Source organism: Rhopilema esculentum, chromosome 21, assembly GCF_057945365.1.
Source record: "Rhopilema esculentum isolate cy_ngs chromosome 21, ASM5794536v1, whole genome shotgun sequence".
Taxonomy (NCBI): domain Eukaryota; kingdom Metazoa; phylum Cnidaria; class Scyphozoa; order Rhizostomeae; family Rhizostomatidae; genus Rhopilema; species Rhopilema esculentum.
The window spans coordinates 10,040,407-10,059,717 of record NC_142835.1 but is presented as its reverse complement, the minus strand read 5'-3'; the positions used below and the strand labels follow the sequence as shown (position 1 = coordinate 10,059,717).

The 19,311-nt window shown below is 37.0% G+C and overlaps 1 protein-coding gene and 1 long non-coding RNA gene across 4 annotated transcripts; one reads left to right on the top strand and one right to left on the bottom strand.

Annotated features, from left to right (window-relative positions):
• Window positions 1–4,928: 4,928 nt before the first annotated feature.
• Window positions 4,929–6,236, bottom strand: LOC135684964 (uncharacterized). Its single transcript, XR_010515922.1, has 2 exons — window positions 5,917–6,236; window positions 4,929–5,652 (listed from the first exon to the last, which is right to left on the bottom strand). It is a non-coding gene; the product is annotated as an uncharacterized LOC135684964 (long non-coding RNA).
• Window positions 6,237–6,296: 60 nt separating this feature from the next.
• Window positions 6,297–19,229, top strand: LOC148957714 (uncharacterized). Of its 3 annotated transcripts, none has more exons than XM_089114754.1 (4): window positions 6,297–6,658; window positions 15,067–15,142; window positions 15,267–15,376; window positions 16,880–19,229. In XM_089114754.1, the coding sequence occupies exons 1-4, from the start codon at window positions 6,359–6,361 to the stop codon at window positions 17,081–17,083; spliced, it is 690 nt and encodes a 229-aa protein (XP_088970880.1). In that variant the 5' UTR covers window positions 6,297–6,358; the 3' UTR covers window positions 17,084–19,229. The 3 variants fall into 3 exon arrangements, with proteins under 3 accessions (XP_088970880.1, XP_088970879.1, XP_088970877.1); XM_089114753.1 differs by lacking the exon at window positions 6,297–6,658 and adding an exon at window positions 10,255–10,823; XM_089114751.1 differs by lacking the exon at window positions 6,297–6,658 and adding an exon at window positions 10,255–10,862.
• Window positions 19,230–19,311: the final 82 nt, after the last annotated feature.

The window sequence follows — 19,311 nt, the reverse complement described above, 5'->3', positions numbered from 1 at the left end:
CTTAATAAGGTTCTTAATTTCTACAGACTAGACATCGTTGTTGATTATCAGAAAATAGCACTATATCTTGTCTGTTCTTCATTCTAATTATTTGATAGTGTAACAATGTTGCCAAAACTCCACAAACACCTGATCAATGGTACAGTACTGTTTATAATATAGTGGCAATATTGTTTCAAAATAACAGTTCAAACTTAACATACATTGTGCATTTTGAGTTTTATTTTAACAATTTAATTTTCTGTCACCTTTTTGGTTTTTGGTAAAAATTATATAAATAAAATGGCTAAATTCCATATGTGAAAACCTGATGGGAGTTTTAAGAAAGCAAATTTTTGCCAGAAGGTTCTTAAATCTCTTGGTTCTTATTCGCGGGTTTTTACTGTATTGTCCTGTAAATGAATGTGAATGTAATTGCTGTCGCTAATCTTGGTTGTTGTCATCCTAATTGACCTTAAAAAATGCCTAGTTGCAAAGCCGAGGGAAAGACAAGGCCCAGGAGCTGCCGCCAATCAGATAGAAGCAAATTATGCTGCGTCCAAGTATACTTCAGAGTGAATGAAGGTAAATTCCCTTGAATTGCCAATGTTAGACTTTGGAAGCTTTCTTTGATCATCCTTTTCCACCTACATACCGACCTTGACCTGAACCCTACAAGACTGGACTATTGCCTCTTTGACTGGACTTTTAAAGGGGCAAACGATCAAAGTTTTGTTAGTCTGTCAGAGTTGTTTTCCGTAAATTGCAGTGAACGTGTGGCGTGTACGGGTTCTTTCGATAGTGCTTAGTGAATATGTGCTTAGGCCCTAAGCTGAGAGAGACCACACTTTTAGGAACCGAAGATTGATCTGGATCATTCGATGCTAAAAAAAACAACGAACTTAAATCACAAGAGTTACCGAATAAAAGCGTCTAAAGACAACATATTGGCGCCAGTGACGCAATGACCATACTTGACCTATTTAACGCCCAGGGCGTTAATTTAATTTCTTAGTTTATAGGGCGGACGTAAATTAGAAAGGGGCGTTAATTAGGAAGTAGGCGCTTATTCAAAAATACCCGAAAGCAGACTTGTGTACCTTATCCTCTGAATTTCTTCCAAGAATCTCAGAAACATTATAGAACAGAGAAAATAGAAGAACCTCAAAACAACCGACAACAATTTATCAAACATTTTAATAACAAAACAATTAAATAACAAATAAGTCTCACGATGGTAGTATCAATCTATACAAGTTCTCCATCACTTTCACGGTCAGAGTCGATCAAATTTTGTAGATCAATGGCATCTTCCACGTCAGAATCCGTGATGTCCGCAAATGGATTAACGCCTCTTTTGGTGCGTACAAAAGCGTTGAATAGAAAGGGGGCGTTAAAAAGGAAGTTAGCGTTTATTAACTTTTTTCACTTTTAGGATGGGCGTTAATTAGGACAGGGCGTTAAAAGGAAGAGGGCGTTAAATAGATCAAATACGGTAAACGCGAAAACACATTGCCAGGAAACTAAAAGCTAACACTCACATTCTAGAATGAATTGCATAAGCAGAATATGGCGAAATAATATAAAATTAATCAACAGCAAAACCAAACACGTTACGAACAACTTTCACATACCAAGGGCATTTTTGTGGGAATTGAATAGATTTGGGTGAATATTACTCAACTGGGAAAAATATCCTAACCTAAAATTCGGGCATCTCGAGAATATGACACGTGAAGTACCTTAGTGAAAACAACTTTTCGTTAAAAGATATTCTAAATTAGGATTTGTCGAGAAACACTTTTAAAAAGGAATATTACGTCAGCAGAAAGCTCTAAGCATTCAAAGCCTTCTCATGTGACCTGGTCGTCTAGGCATGACCGCTTTTCGCCTTTTGCAAGAAATCACGTGAAATCACGAAAACAAGCTTGTTGTTATTACAAAGATCTATATTTTTAATAATATTAGATTCTTTTTGTCCTCGTTCTTATTTTTCTTCATTATTCTTGTTCTTATCTTTGCTGATATCAGCAACAAATTCACCAGCAGGGCCAGCGACGAGTTAACAGTCATCTTGAACTTAAGAATATATAAGCAACCGTAATATTCTTAAACTTTTCTCGAAGCTTTGCAGTACACTTCCGCCATTACCACATGCTCAATCTAACGCTCCATATAGGTTACTGAAACGCTACCCGTTTCACGGTTACCGAAACGCATACCGCTTCAGAGGGGACACTTTTGCATGGGGGACCGATTAGTATACTATACCGGCGAAACGTACTTTAAAGTGGAGGGGAGGGGCCAAAATATTTACGTTTTGAAAAGATGCACCATGTTTGGCGACAAAAAAATATAAGAATGGAGTATCTTAGGGATGGCTAGAAATGGTATCTAAAATGGCTTTTGACTGAAAGAAAATCCGAGGCAAGGTTTTCAACCTTTGTTTTGGCAATATGTCCTATAGTTTCGTCTATTGACATGAAATAGGAAAGGTCTTGCAGAATTTTAGAACAACCTTTGTAATGCAGCTTGTGATGAAACTTATTTTAAGATTTAAAAAGTAAGAAAATTAAGATGGAGCAGGTCAAATAAATGAAATATGGCTTAATGAAAAAAAATAACGTTGAAATAAAAGATTAGGTAATTTAGTACGACTGGGATATCATTCTATAAAATCTGTTCTTAATTTTTTCGTGAATGAAATGCTTTTGACAAAAAGACCCTGAATTTGAAAAATTTTCAAACTGTGCTGGTCAAAATGAGTTTTGATAGAATTTATAATTACGTCTAGATTTTCTACATTATCAATACAATCAACCTTTGAAGCTTTGTTGATCATACTTTTAATGAACAAATCTGCCGCGATTCTTTATTTCTCATATCCTCAACAATTTTCTTCCCAGCTGTTTCTTTTCCTTCAACAGCTGATTTCTCTCTCTTTTTGTAACGTTTTTTAGAGAAATTTTCTGTTAAAAATAGACCTTGTGAGCCAAGTTAAGGTTACTCGTTGTACAACTTGGAAAATTACCTATATTTTCGATCAAAATCCCTTGTTCAATTTTTATATGCCTTCAATGGTAGAGACAAAAGAAACCAAGCCAATAAAGAGAATTATAGGCACAGTTACTTAGAGAATGGTAGACTACATTTCTTTCCACTTTTGCCTGAAAAAAGTTATTCAGAAAAGTTGGAGCCATGCCCTCCCCCACGGTTTCGCCAGCCCTGACCAGTACAATGAATGTTTAGTTTGTTACGGTAGACTTGCTGTAAATCTCGTGACAAAAAAATGAGCCAAACCAGCTTAATCATCTTTGATTCCAGGAATTGCAGGATATACTTAAGATGGTTGATAAAATATAATAGGTTCTTATTCCAAGGGCAAAAAAATAGAGTTTTGAATGGTCCTTATTTACTCCAAGATTTTTAAAGATAAGGTAAAATCACAATCGATATAAAAATTTTCAGTTGTGCATTTTCAGCATTTTATACACTTTAACGAAAGAGAACTTTAAAATCACTTTGACTTTTTAAAATAATTATATATAGTAAAATCCAAAATGTATATCGTTAATTTGACGGAATAGCGACTGAGGTATCCAATGATCATGAAAAACGGCTTGTTTTCGCATGGTGTTTGTGGAAAGCATTGCAAGTCGCGTCGCGTTCTCACTAGGCCCTGCAACTCGAGAGCATGCACAATGTCGCAAACTACACATTTAGACTTCCTTGTTAGAGTGCTCATCATCTTCGTTATCACTTTTTTTATTACCGATGAGGTCGTTCGTCGAAAACTTTTTACTGAAAGTGGCTGAATAATTTTCAATTATGAACGTTTGCCGACTGGTTTTACGACCGGCTCTCGCGCGATTCGTTATCCTATCCTAACGATGATGCTATTTATTTGTACGCAGTTGTGAAAACTTTATAAGATTTGAAAGAATTTACTAAAAAAATTTATTATATTCTATACTTTACAAGAGGTTAATGTGCTCTTGTCCAAATTTCGTTAAAATCTTTAACAAACTCTCTATGTTAGTCGAAAGTCGCTAATCTTCAATTGAGTCACTTTGCTAGAACTCAAGTTGAGTTTTCTGACGGCTCAACAAAGCCATGAAGAAAGAAAACTGTAAGAAAATTGTTTTTATTTATCTTGTTTGAATTATCAAAGTTTGAATTAACTTGCTGATTTATATATAACTAAATTTCTTTAGAATAAATATCATATTTCTAGAGAAGAAAATGGTGCATGTCTTTATGATAGTCTTTTTATTCTTAAAGTTTGCAATATTTAATCAAAATTTTCAACCATGATGAGATTTCAATTTTGCTGCATGTTGCATCGTTTCCTTCATATTGAAAACTGTATGTTTCACAACAAATTGATTTTTAGTTACCAGCTTCAAAACTTATTGCAAAACCAAGCACCAAATCATTTTATAAAAATAAATGCATAGGTACCAATAAAGTGGTTAACAAGCAAGTCAGTATGGATATACTTAACATTTGACAAGCCTGTATTTTAAAGAGAGAACTTATTGTAGGAAGATAGAAAGCAGGCAATATGCTAGAACCTCCAAACACAGCCCTCATACCATAAAATGGGGCTCAATTTACCCACCACCCCACATCTGGTTTTGGTAAAAACCTATATCCTGCAAGTAAGGAAATTAACTCCCACATCTGGGAGCTCTGTAAGGAATGCCAATCCACCAACTACAAAACCTAGTGTGCTTCCTCAAGTACTAGGGCCATATCAACCTAATTCAAACTTTTGATTTACAATTGACACGGAATTTATAAATCTTGCTTCTAATGTTAGTGTACTTAGTGGAGGCACCATCTACTGAGAGAAAGAGGAGCAATGGGCGTAGCCTAAAAAACTTATTTACTATCATAGCAAAGAACCTGAAAAACAACAAGAGAAGTTAGATGCAAAAAAGCAAAAGTTGATCATCACTAGGTCATATGTTTAATACCACTGGATTTAGACTGGCAACTGGTGGTTTGCAATGACTGTCTCTTATATCAGAAACATATAATGATAACTGCTTGCAACTTAGATATTTCTGCTGCAAAGATACCTTTTCTCAAGAACCATGAATTAAAGGGGTTCAAAGGTTTTGGGGGCTAAACAGGCCAAAATCCAATTCTTTTGTATGGTTTGAAGATTATTTTGGAAATTTTTAGGGGGTTAAGCTCCTGCAAACTCAGCAGTGGCAACATGGGGGGGGACTTGAGGGAGCTCAGCCCCCTTTTTAAAGCTAAGAGAGAACTTGGAAGACACATCCCCCGTTAAAAAGGGACCTGTATATGTTGGTTGGAAAAATTCTTTATTTGGCAATGTGAATTAACCCTTTTTTGCTAATGATTTTACCAAGATTGAGAAGATTTATATTAGCCTTCAAGGGTCACTTAATAATTTGAGTGATTTCGTATAGATCCCCCACTTTTCTCATCGCTCTGTGGTGCGGGTGCCTACCCATTCTTAACTTTTTAGGACAGCATCCCTGCACCTCAGCCCCTCCCTCTTTTATAAAAATCAGTTTACAATGAAGCTGATAGCTTAGCAGATTTGTTCAACCTCTATTCTTCATGACTGGTCTCATCTAGCTTTTGCTGCAACGTATTGACAGGGTCCACACTGAACATTGTAACCATCTGTTGAAGATTCTGTTGACAAAATTGAATCAGTCATCAATCAGTTGAGGTTCCACAAACGACGAACATTTTCCAGTACCATGGCCAAACAAACTCAACCCAAAAATCTTTTTATAACTTGGTAGAATTATTTCTAGAGGTTTTCATCCCAGAAAATAATCAAAAACGGTCTAAACACCTATATTGTGGGTTGCCATGCAAGCTTTGGGCCTAGGCGCTCATGTCGAAAATATATACTAATATCAAGACAAAACAATTTTGTTTAAAGAGACTTACATGTTCATAACTGTTCACTCGAGAGGTGTATCGTTCAGATATAAGTTGCGTTTGATGCAATTTGCCGTGTGAGGCTTTCATCTTTTAGCCAGTCTTCGGTAGGCCTACCAATTTTCAGCCACTAACTTCTCTATTTTCTGTTGAAATCATTTCTTGGCAAAAGAATTTGAAAAATTCTAATTCCTTCTTGCCTTCCCGATGTACGGCAGCCTTAAGCTGAACAATTAACTCCAAGAATAATAAAAACGAGCAAAAACAAGGCAGTGTGTAGAAAATTCCTGTGACATAAACACTCCATTAACAATTTTGTGCACCTCAAGAAGTCTGGGCACTAGCAAAAACTTTATCATAAAGATAGAACAATAGGGTATTGTTCGCTTCCAGACTATCCGTTCTTATGACTATGTTATGATGATACAAAGCATCGACCAAAGGCTTTAGCATGATGGATGTCCGAGAAAAACTCTCCGAAGTTCACATCATCACATCGAAGGATTCAATGGTTAAAGCGTTGAATCCAGACAGTAAAGGAAACGGCCGTAGAGTTCCATGGATTTCGCTGATGGTTTGTTTGTCGCTGGTGCTTTTGGTTGCACTGATCATTGTTGCTTCCCGTCTTGTTGCCGTTACGAATGAGCGTTCGGTTGCGAAGTCAAATGGAAAACAAGGTCCACCAGCTACCGCCAACTTGACAGGACCAATGAATACTCCGCCTGTTTTTGCTTTTGAGCGTAAAGTAAAGGTAATTTTCGTTGACATTTTTCAAATAAGAAGCGCATTTTGATAGGGGGGGGGGGGGGGGATTGGATGATTTTTACTCAACAAGAAAATATATTATCCTTACCCAGAAAACCTACCAATCTCTCTGTAAGGTCATAAAGTTTAAGGGCAATAGCCAACAGTGGACTAGGTATAAGTACCTCAGTCTAAATGAAACCCTTTGGTGAAGTTTCAAAACTATGTCCACACTATTGTGTGGTCAGGGCCTATTTTAAGAAATTTTCAATACTGCACATTTATAATCATATTTTTTATAGGAAATTTTTTGTTGCAATCAATGCAAACCCATGCAAACCCCAGGTATCTTGGCCATGCAAGTGTAGCGAGGAAATGGCCCGAATTTTGAACATGTGTATACGCCATGACGCAGAAATCACAAACAGACAGACGATAATATATACACGATCAACAATGACATTTCAAAACAGCAACAAAACAAAAAGTAGCTACAAAACCTGAATGGAAACATACTCATTTATCTCTTGTAAACGGAGTTACTATCTCATGTTTTGTCTGGACAGTACAACAAAAAAGTTTTATTCGGCTCTTTATCTTTCTTTCAGTTAAATTAGGTGAGCTTCTGCTAGATGCCCAGAGCATGTTAGGGCAACTGATAAATTATTACTGAATGTTTTATTTTCGACAAGATCAAATTACGAAATTTACAGCAATTCTGACATTTACAAGTAGATGTTTTGTTTTTGGTTCTGGGCATTTCGCTTTGTTTTAAGTTTTTAAGTTTTAAGTCTTTCCGATGGTTATACGAGAATTACAATACATGAACTCTATATCGAACTGACGAGGAAAATTCACATTTTGTGAACAAAGCAGGAATCTGGGATAGCCGCAAAAAGACATTTTCACAAATCCCAAAATTCAATACTGCACATTTTGGAAATCAATACTGCACGTTTTTAAATTAATACTGCACAAAGTGTGTAATACTGCACACTAAAATAGGCCCTGATGGTGGTGCAAACATATTTTATGAAATATAAAAAAATCACAGATAATTGTGGTAAATTTGACATTAAATTCAAATTATTTTCTTGAAGTTTAAAATAACATGTCAAAAAGCAGAATAAACATAATAAAAAAATTAAAGAAACATTTCAATTTCCAAGTTTCAAATAGAATTTTGCTTTTTGTTTCTGAAAATCACATTGAAAGTGGTCAAAAGAAACATTTTCGTTTTCATTTTCAAAATGAAATGTCACGATCGGCCCAGCGTTCTCATAGACCACAATGCTTTGCAAGAATAAGCGCCTCATTTCCTCGTGGTAGCCTATTTAATTTGAATTAATCATGAAGAGGCATGATACTTGGGAAAAACTTAATAAGTTAATGAGTAACAAAAGAACAAAACAAAACGAGGCATCAAATAAAAATAAAAAACTCGGGTCTAGCCTACACGAGATTGTCGTCCAGAAGCTTTCTTCAAACCTATCGTCCGATTCAGCCACGCGAATTTGTATTTGGTGAAATAACTCTACCTAACTTGAATAGTGCTTGTGCTGCTCATTTTGGCCTCCCTGTCAGTACGTGTGACGTGCCTGTCTCAAACAGAGGTCCCTTGTGCATAAATAAATATTCAACAGATACGATACCAGATCGGAAAGATAATTTTTCTTCTTTTTAAAAAAAATCTAATATCAATTAGTTTGAGGTTTGCGGTTCAAGCTTGTTCACTTTACTTGGATTGGGTTCACTGTCGGGGCTTTATAAATTAAGTAAGGGTGTTAGAGTTGCAACAAAAATTCAGGTTTTAAATTAGGGGGCTTCAGCCCTCCAAGCCTTCCATAATTTCCGCCAGGATGCATTCTATCTAAAGTCTACGCCAGACATTGCACCAGAAGACCTCTGCACCTAGATGCAGGAAGTGCACTCGGGGTGGGGTAAGGTTCAGTTAGGTGCAGGCTGTGGGGTAGGATTAGGGCAAGGGTTAAGCTTGGGTAGTAAGGGTACTGGGTACCTATTCAGATCCAATAATAGTGGATCTAATTGCCTTCCCTCCCAAACTACTTAATTCCCAAACTCTACCCTAATTAGCCAAAAATAAAGAAACTTTGAGTAATGAAAAATATCCTAATTTCTTATAAAAAAGAGTGTACACTCATATTTTTCATTTTTAACTGAAAAGTTCTTTAGCGCTTTGTAAAAAATGAGGACATGGTCCTCTATTTCGCCAGCCCTATGAATTCAATAAGAAGTTAACCTCGCACCAATGACGTGAATGTTCCAACTTCACCCCTTCTTTTTTTCCCAATCGTTCTCCGTTGAACTAGTCCTTCATTGTCATCAAGGGTCAAAACCATATACTAGAATAACAAACACCGCCTGCCAGAAAACTAAGACCCTGTAAACGGGGCTTGGGTCAAAATTTGATGGTATGGTTTTGCATATTGTGGTCTAAATTTGCTTTGCTTTGATTGTAACCAGAAGCGTGATTTGAGAAGGGAGTCGACTATATACAGTTTTAATATCTATTTTTAATATCTATGTTTTCAAGCTTGTGTTTGCCAGATGAAGACTATGTCATCGATAAATTATTTCCAAAATATTCGACTACACCCCATCGGGGCATTGCTCGAGATATGTTGTCATGAATATGTTGGCACAATTTGGGGCAAAGGGTTGCGGCTCCTTAAGGGGGTTAATAAAATTTACCATTACACTCTTCTTTATAAGAGACAGTAAACTGAAGTTCAATCTGGTTGTTCTTAATTTTTTCGTAAATCTGAGGCTGAATTGTTCTTAATTTTGTCTACGATTGCTAGTTTTTCGCTAGCAATGAGTAGCGCGATTGCTAGCTTTTGGCTCTAGGGAGGTGCCCAGGCCTCATTTGCTAACAAATGGCGTGAGAAAACCTTCATTTGCCGCCATATTTGGACATTCATCGAAAAAGCACCCCAAGGTGGCAGAAAACTCATCGTTTTTGAGTTCATTGTTCAAAGTTACATTTTACAGTAGCTGAGCCTCAGCTTGTTTTTAATTTGTTCTCAACTTTTGGCCAATTTTGAAGCTCGTGTTCTTACAAAACTGTTCTTATAAAAAGAGAGTGTAAAGGCAATATAATTATGTTTGAGAATAAAAATCATCATGTGTTGTATTTTATATGCAGCAGGGTAGTTTTCCAATAATGATTTTCGATGGAACGGTAGATGCAGCAGGGTAGTTTCCCCAAATGTACGGACTTTCACACCTGTTGAAAGGGAGGCCTTGTCTAGGCTTGGACATGAGCCTTAATTAAAAATTTAGTGTAATAAATCAGAGGATCTGGCAAACCCGAACAGATATTTTGTATTTTTGTCAAGCACACGTTAATTTTGAGCTGTCGAACCGCGCGCTTCGAATCACGTTAAAACACAGTAGTTTGGTGTGCGAGGGAAACAGGACCAGCAAATTTATAAGAAACTACCGCTTTATAAGAAACTCTTTTGATTCTATAAGAAATATCATTGGTACTTATCTGAAAGACGTTAGCTACTTCAGAAGTTGCGGGTTGGTTACGAGAAAAAGATGCGGGTTGTTTTCCAAGAAAGCACTTTTAGTCGTTTACCTCCGGCTAGAGCGGTCATTCCCTGTTCTTTTGTTTTCCTCTGGCCGTATAATGAATATAACACCCTTGCTCGACTCTACAAGCGCTAGTGTAGTTTGCATATCGTGTCGTTAACGGTGCATCCAAAAACAATAACAAAATCAGCATGGTTGAAGAGCCTGCACTTATTTATCCAAGAGATGCGACTGAACTTGAGAACGTTCCTCCACCTGTGTTGCCTAGAGAGGCTAAAATGGACTTGCAAGTGTTTTCTGGAAAGGCTCCTCACGAACAAAAGAATGCTTACAACAGAGTGTACAGCTATAGCATCAGCGAAGACGCCATAGTTGAAGTGAGAAAATTGCGCAGACGAACGAACATTTTGTTTAGCGTTATGGCGCTGTTTATATTGCTCGTATTGGTTCTGGCGCTTTTAGCCTATTTCCTTTTCTTTCGCTCTTTGTCGACTACAAAATCGGAAATCTCAACACAGGTTGCAAACAGTTCTCGCCATGGCCTGTTAGCCGATCAAACGAAACCACCAGCGCTGTTTACGACAAGCCCTCGAAGTCTAAAAACAGCTTCACTGGTAAGCCTTGGCGAAAGGCGGGAAATTCCGCTTTCCAAGGTATATTTTTATTGTTATGTTTTAAGTCAGATTCACACTGGCGACAGTACACTCTTTTTTTAAAAGGACGAGTTAAGAACAAATTAACAACAAGCTGAGGCTGAGCTACCGTAAAATGCAATTTTTAACAATGTTCTATTTCATAAACGAGGATTTTTATGTGTGGATGCTTTTCGGTGAATATTCAAACATGGCGACAAAAATGAAGGTTGTCTCACTCACTTTGTTGGCCTGAACACCTCCCTAGAGCGGAAGGCAAGCAATCGCACTGCTCGTACCCTGTAAGTTTAAGAACAAATTAAGAACAATCAGCCTGAAGTTAGTATTTACTGGGTCTTATAAAAACAGAGTATAAAACCCTTAAAGGAGAACTGACACGCAAAAATAAGTTTGGCTAAAACGGTAGTTTGTGACAAGCAAATTCCAGGATCGAAAAAATTTTTTAAATCACAGTTACCGTTTTTGAAATACAGGCGTTTTAAGTTGAGAAACGACAATTGTTCCGACAACTTGAGACTCGAGGCGAAAATCGTCACGAGTGGACGATCATCTTTGACGTCACAAGTGACATGTTCTCAGCACGTATTGTGTTTCTCTATAGAAACCTTTAACAAAATGCTGCGGACAAATGTTTATTTTGTGCATGTGAAAGGAGCTAATTTTGCATTTTTGACACATAATTGACTTTTTCAATAGTTTGGGACTCTGAATCGGAGTTTTATTACACTGATTTCGAAACAAATGGAGAGTTTCAGCCGTCTGAGTTTTTGCTACCAACCAGCGCTGCCGCTTGGGCAGACAGTCGTCCCATGGCTCAACAGTGACGATATTGTAAACAAAGAACAGACTGGAAGTACAAACTGATATGGAATTTCTATTAAAAATAATGCTATTGCTACAATCTAAATGAGATCAGGTATCGTAAAACTAGAATTTTATTTCAGATTGAGGCGTCTTTGGCCAGACTGCTTTGTCTGTATGGCCTAAATTGGCTAAAATGCCCATGATGCCCTAAACGGAACTGCAAGTTATTAATTGTTAATGTAACATTCTATGATTGTTTTTCAATGTTTTAAACGCGTTAACTGTATAGTGATATTGAATAGTAAAGGCGGGTTAAAAGTCGACTTGTGCGGATTTTATGCCATTTTCACCCGGCGTGAAGGGTTTCGGGAACTGATAAGTTACCTGGCAGTCGAAAGATCTGGATTTACGAAATAGGCTCTTAGCTCTTAGTCAAAAACTTGATTTCTTAGTCGAAGAAAATGCTGTTTAGCTGTCATAGGAATATCAACTGGCGCATTATATTCTTTTGCAAGCAATTTTGACTTGGGTGGGGGATGGGCTTTTTGCAAGACTAGGTTATTCCCTAGTATCTCAACCTCTGTTAAAATACAATAATCAAGTTCAGTGAAATTATTATTTAGTCACACTCGCAGCTCCCATCAACCAAGGTTTTTTCTTGAATTCATATTTCTGCACCCAAAGCAGGTTGCAGGATCGCTTTTACCGCTGTCTCCACTAGATTTCGTTTGTCTTTTGGCTACTGCTTCAACCCCCCACCCCCCATGTTGCGATTTTTTTGTAATTGTAAAAATAAAAACTTTGAAGAAACGGTATCAGTTTTCAAACAAAGTCGACTCCTTTTTTCACAAGCTTAGAGGTTCTTTCAATGTTTCAAAGCATGCTGGTTCGAAGATATCATGGCATGAAAATAAATTTTATGTGGATATAAGCGTCTTAGCAGACATGTAGCTAGGATTTTCTAGCCTCTATATACTTATAAATGAAATGCCTGACAATTTTTTGTCTTTTCACCGCGGACTTTTTTCAATAAAACACGAAACTTCACTTGTATTTTCACCGTTGCGGTGAAAGCCTTTACAACGGCATTGTTAACATGTCACTTGTGACGTCAACCGAGAATTTTAACAACTCCTGGCGATAATCTTGTTTCCGCTTCGGGAAATTCCCGAGTCCTGGCTGTGACGTATTTGACGGATAAAAGTGCAAATATCAGAAAAACGGCGAATCTAAGAAGAAAACTTTTTCCAGATTTGAAATCAGCGACAAATTTTGCATCGAATAAGCCAAAGTTATTTTTGCGTGTCAGTTCTCCTTTAATAACTGGAAAGACACCTTTTGGTTTTTGGCCATTAAAATGCATTTCCGTTATTCAAAATTGGATTCCAAATGCCACCATGAATCAAAATCAAACCAACAATTTTGAAAGCTGGAAAGTATGTAGCGTCGTTTGTGTCTATATTACAAATTGTTCTTTTTGTCAGTTTGTTTCCCCACCTTTTGGAAAACAATAGAGCTTTTTTCAAAAACCATTGTCAAAAAATCTTCCCTCGGCCCCCCACCCATCTGTATTGCGGGTTTGCGGGAAATCTGTAACGGAATCATGCGTTCATGCATCAGAGAAGTACAATTGTAATATAGACACAAACCCGGAACAAAGGAACCTCGGAATAGGGAACCAGTAATTTCCGCTTAGACAAATGGTTGGTCAGAAACCCAGGGGGGGGACCCAGGGGGGGGACCCAGGGGGGGGGGGCACTCAGCACATAGACATAGACATATCAGCTCATTTTCAAAAGACCCAAAAATATCAGTTCTACGTATATTTTATACCCAAAAATATCACAAATTGTAATTTCAGAAGAGATAGTATCACATGGCTATAGCATTAAAGCTTCCAAAGAGTATGGTCGCATGACTTCCAATGGGTAAAAAAACCTCAGCCGATGAACAATACATTTGATTCAGATATATGGAAATCTTACAAGAAGCCAAAAATATCAGTGTTTCTATATTGATACCTAGAAATATTGTGTCTATTGTTTTTGCAGGACCCAAAAATATCATTTCTGATAAATATTTAACCCAAAAATATCACTTTGGGTAAACATTTGACCCAAAAATATCGGACTGACCCCCACGTATGACTATGTGCTGAGTGCCCCCCTGGGGTCAGAACATTGCCTTTTCGACGAAGGGAGATGAGCTGTAGGGGCAAACCTTTGTTTATATAAAGAGGTTAAAGGCAGTATGTTGCGCTGTTCATTGGTTTATCGAAACAAAGAAGAAAATTTCTATTTCAGTGAGTTTTCATTTCGTAGCAAAGGAGACCTCTTACTTGCTATTGATCAGTTGTACTAATTTGTAATGTTCTCTAATTTCGAGGACCCTCGCAATTCAACAAACAATTGCCAATGAGCCGCGCAACAAAACAGCCTATTGCTCAAAATAAAATAAAATCACTGCGGTAACCATGGGGTTTTACCCCTTAGTTATTTCCTCTTCATTTGTTATACAGTAGATTCGATTTAGATTAATTGTATGTGTATATATCCATATATATATGTATAGCTAGAAAAAATATCGAATTAAAATAAGGTTACAAACAAACAAACAAACAAACAAACAATTGCCCCCCCCCCCTTCCTAAGCTGTATGTTAAAAAAGGCCTTGGTCAGAAGGTGTTTCGTTTCCACAAAAGTGTGACTGCAACCTTTTAACGATAAGACAGCAACTCAAAAAGTGCAGTGATGTTATTCTTAGGTATAGGATTTTTTATATTAGGTATAGGTTATTCTTAGGTATAGCAAAAAGTAATCAGATTTTTTATATTTTTTGCTAAAATTTTGAACTGTTCTATGATCTCTGGACCCCTCCAAACACCTCAGTTACATTTGTTACAAATGGGTGTGTTTGGAGGTTTCGCTCCACCAGTAAAAAATCTGTTCAAGATGGTCTAGCAACAGCAGTTAGATATTCCTAGACAGACCAAGGGCCACCAAGAGGGAGGGGGTGTAAGCCAATTCCCCAGAGCTTCAATATATGGGGGGGGGGGGGGGGGGGGCTCACAAAGTAATTATGGATTTCTTTTTGCGAGTGGAATTAATTAAATGTAACAAAAGTATGCCTAAAAATAGGTAAAGTTTAAAATGATTACAAGAAATTGACTGCAAGAAATGTTCTAAAATGTACACTATAATGTATAGCTAGCTAATCAAAAAGGCATGGTAGCAAAAACTTTCTGCTGGCTTCACTTGCATGGTGCCTCATATTTCAGTTTCCCCCCCCCCCCCCGGGCCTTCCGAAACTTCACGGCAGCCCTAGGCAGGCCAATTATAAATTAGGGGTAAATTTTATGTATTTAGGTGACATAAGAATAATGTTCTTTGGTATTTCACAGAAAGATGCTGCTCCACAGTTGAATAATTTCATAGAAGTTGTTGGTTATGGCAACAGATTTATCCGCTACAATGCAGGTATGTACAATTTTGCTGCCTGTTGATGTAGATAAATTACTTTCATTTTATGACTCATTTTCTTCAAATGATTGATACTTAGACCATCAAAAGACATGTCATAATGCATGTTTTACCTCAACAGGTGAAATACTTAATGATTGGAAAGTTGGCAAGGCTCATGGTAACTGTAAACTCGAGTCTTCTTCATTCATAGTTATCAACACAACAGGACTATATGAAGTCTATGGGCAGGTAACACCTTACACTTAAAACACTGCTTCTGGTTGTTATATTCATTATGAGATTTGAGATTGATATGATATTCAGTCAGCTTCATCATAGGTGTACAAGCAGGCCCGGTTTCAGGAAATTTTTTTTTTGGGGGGGGGGGTACAAGTTTTTATCTACAGAGTACATTTTGGCAGCATTACACTACGTTAATGCAAACAGAATATTTTAGCATTGTTAATATTTAAATTTCAGCTTAGACAAAGCAACTTCAGCTGTAAAACTATTAGTTTTATGAAAGTTCTAAAATAAGCTTTTGTGGTCATGTAGCTTATTCAACCTCTAGAAACACTGAACCGAACTCTTCTGTTTTTCAATTGGACCCACTTCTTGATAGCAGAGAGCAAATTTAAATTCTGTGAAAAGTATTTCTTGAACAAAATTAGCATAAGAGATTGTAGACAATCCTGGAGCAGTTTCAGAGACCGGGTCACAAAATTGAGCCTGTGGGGGGGGGGGCTTAGAATCAAGTTTGGGTCTGATGCTCGTGGCCGGCCCTATGTACAAGATACTGAGCTCTGAAGTAATATGCCATGATCATCAATCAGCATCATCATCATCATCATCAGGGCCACTGCTAACTGAGACAGGCCGCTGGTGCAAGGGCCCCATGCACTTTCAAGGCAACAAAATTCTAAGTTTGCCCCTTTTTTCATTACTGGAACCGCCCTTGCTCTGAAATTGAAGCAAAAATGGCTAAAATTCTCATCTTTTCAAATCTTTCTCATGAACCTTTGGCATGAGGTTCTCTCTTATATGAGCTTTTTAAAGGCAAATGAGTTTGATCACATAAAGTCAATTTTGATCACAACTACTTATGTGGCCCTTGCAAGAGAAAGCCTTGTGTGGAATGATGCATTATCATTGAAATATAAAGAAGCTAATTTTGAGCACAGTGCCCTGGCAGACTCACCCTTCCCCTATTGGCGAGATTGATCTCAACTATTAGGTGATCATGCTCATCCGCAGTTAATTGCCTTCAGGTATTCATTACCAGGGAAATTTTGTATGCATTATTGTGAATGATAGTTGCAGAGCTGTTCTCAGGCTCCATCTTTGATGTACCCAGGCAACACCTTTAGATTCTGCCCCCATTTTGCATGGACTCATGATGTCTAACAATCTAAGCTGTCCCATAGGACTTGCCCTTTTTTGGGCTCTTGTTTTATTTTCTGCCATATGGCCTGTCTCTTGTGAAAGAGAGCTTAATGTTATTAGCATTTACCTGCTTTCAAAAGTGGGATAGTTCGGTGAGTTGGCATGAAGGCCTTATGCTTAATGGTATCCTGAAAGATTGATAAGTTAATCCATTAAACCAATAATCCCAAGACAGCTGAATTTAGATTGATCAAGGTATCAAATGGTCTTTATTTCTTTTGTTTATGTGCCTCTTAGATGTACAATCATAGTGAATAAGTCTATTATGTCTTCAAAGACAATATTCCCATATTGCTGTTTTCTTCAAAGGTTACCTGCAGGAACAACAAAAACAAAAGAATGCAAATCGATCTTCTGAAAAACCATGAAGTAATTGAGGTAATACATGCCAAAGACTTCAAATTTGAGGTTTTTTTGAAAAGCGATGATTATTTGCTATTCAAGGCTGCTGAAATGTTGTCAGTTGATATGAGACCAATATCTACAAAAATAATTGTGAGGCAGGTTAAATAGGGAAGGTTAATTCACTTCCTCAATACTTGTGCTACCAAATATAACATCTATTTACTGCAATCGTAGCAATCTATTTTAAATGCAGTGGGTACTTTTCAACCATCCATGGAACACCAAGATATAGCAGGGCCGGTGCCATTGGTTCTAACTTGAGGAGGGGAGGGCAAAAAGTACCAACATAGTACTTTTACGTAAGGCCCCCTCCACCCCAGCCCATGTTGGCAAAAAATTCTAACTCTATTTTACCAGTGGATCTTGGTGCTTTTTAATTAAAAAATCTCACTTTAAAACTTTTAGTTGGCAGAAAATTTGGGGGTCATGCTCCCCCCCCCCTGTGGCACTGGCCCTGTGTAGTGGTGAATCAACCCTCAATGTAACACCAATAATGAATTAGGGCTTGATTGAATCAAAGAGCAAGCACATGCTTGCATAAAATTTTATGCATCCATACATCTAAGTACAGCCCCAATTTAAGAGCAAAAGTACATCACCAAATCTTTATATTTTCTCTAACTTCAAAACTTAACTGTCACATTCTACTTCCACCATTCTGATGGAATATTATCTACACCCATTGACACCACAATTTACCTCTTTTTTGAATCAACAGAAATAAAATGGTTTAAACAAAATTTGAAGTACTTTCTATTCAATATATTTAGCAAAGATGAACATGTTTTCACTTTTGCAAATTAAATTTGATTTTCTGTGAAATAAGTGTTTTGTCTTTTTTGTTAAGGTGAGCAGATTTTATTGAATTCAACACCTGACCTGGAAAATTTGACTTTACAATTGATTTAAGGGGTCTTGAGGCATCATTCTTCATTTTCTGACTATAAAATTTTTTTAAGGAAATAATTACCTGTCTCAAATATTCTATTTAAGGTTAAGAACATAAACTTTTTTTCACAAACAAACAACCAGCCCAACCATGAGACCTTGTCATATAATACTTAAAAACCGAAAGCTTTCGGGTGATCAAACTTTCAGACAAAAATTCTTACGAAACTTGATTTATCCGAAATCTAAGTTTGTTCGAATGTTTTTTGTCTGAAAGTTTTAATTTCTAAGAAATTAAGAAAAACACAAAGAATTGCATTTGACAATACTCTTTCTTTTTACAGGAAACATTAATTTCAATATCAGCTTTTTATGGTTCGGATTCGTAGCCTTCTTGTCAAATAATCACTGGCAGCACATTGCTCTGACCATCGATTTTTTGATCACTGCCTTCTTCATCAGCTCCGATACTTTCAATTTATCTCACATCGCTTCTGAAAAGTTTAATACTTTCATCGGCAATCCAGCACTCTCTTTTAGTTTCCAAACCTTGAGTCGATGGAGGTACCTTCTCTTTTAGTCTGATCTTGAAAACTGTACTCAAAACAAATTCTGTCCTCCATGATGAATTGGTGATATGTGATATTTTTCATCGAAGACGTTCCACCCCTCTCAGGAAGAAACACTTGGCTCTTGAATTCTTCTCAGTTTGCTTCTTTTTCCGCAGCGGTGTGCAAAGGCTTTGGTGGGGCTAATTTTCCCCCAGCTTTTCTATTACACCCATTTTAACGTAAAATTACATTTGAATTTAGCATATAATTTGGTATTTGTCCGAGAGTTTTTTATCCGAAATTCTCGAAAATGCGTTTTTGTCCGAAGTTGTTTTGCCGAACCTTTTCCATCCGAAAATTATAACGCGATGCATTTTCATATTCTGAGCCCTGAGCTGTATAATCTGAGCACCCTGTTAACGTGGGCTGGGCTGTCTGACACATTGTTCAGTTGGAAACCTTTTTGAAAAATGTATATACTGTTATGGTATAGAGTGCTGTAAATATTTGTCTAAATAAAAGGACTGAAAGCATTGTTGATCAGTTTCATTTTTCATTATCAATTTTTATGATAAATAGTGGAAGGTATATATCATGTAAATTTGCTATTTTTGTTTAAGGAGCTGTAGATATATGTTGTATTAACCCGCTACCTTGATTTTGCTATATTAGTTCTTGAACTGAAGCTCTACAAAGATCATTTTCTGGTAGCCAGCCATTCGACTCTATTCGACCTTAAATTTGCCGTTTACTTCAATGAAGTTGTACATTTTTGTATTGAATACTTAGATTTTAATGACAACTTTTCCAAACAATTTTTTTGTGTTTGAATAATCTCCTTTGATCTTCGTGGTCTTCTGTCCCAGGGAAGTGACTCAAAATTTCTACAAACAGGTA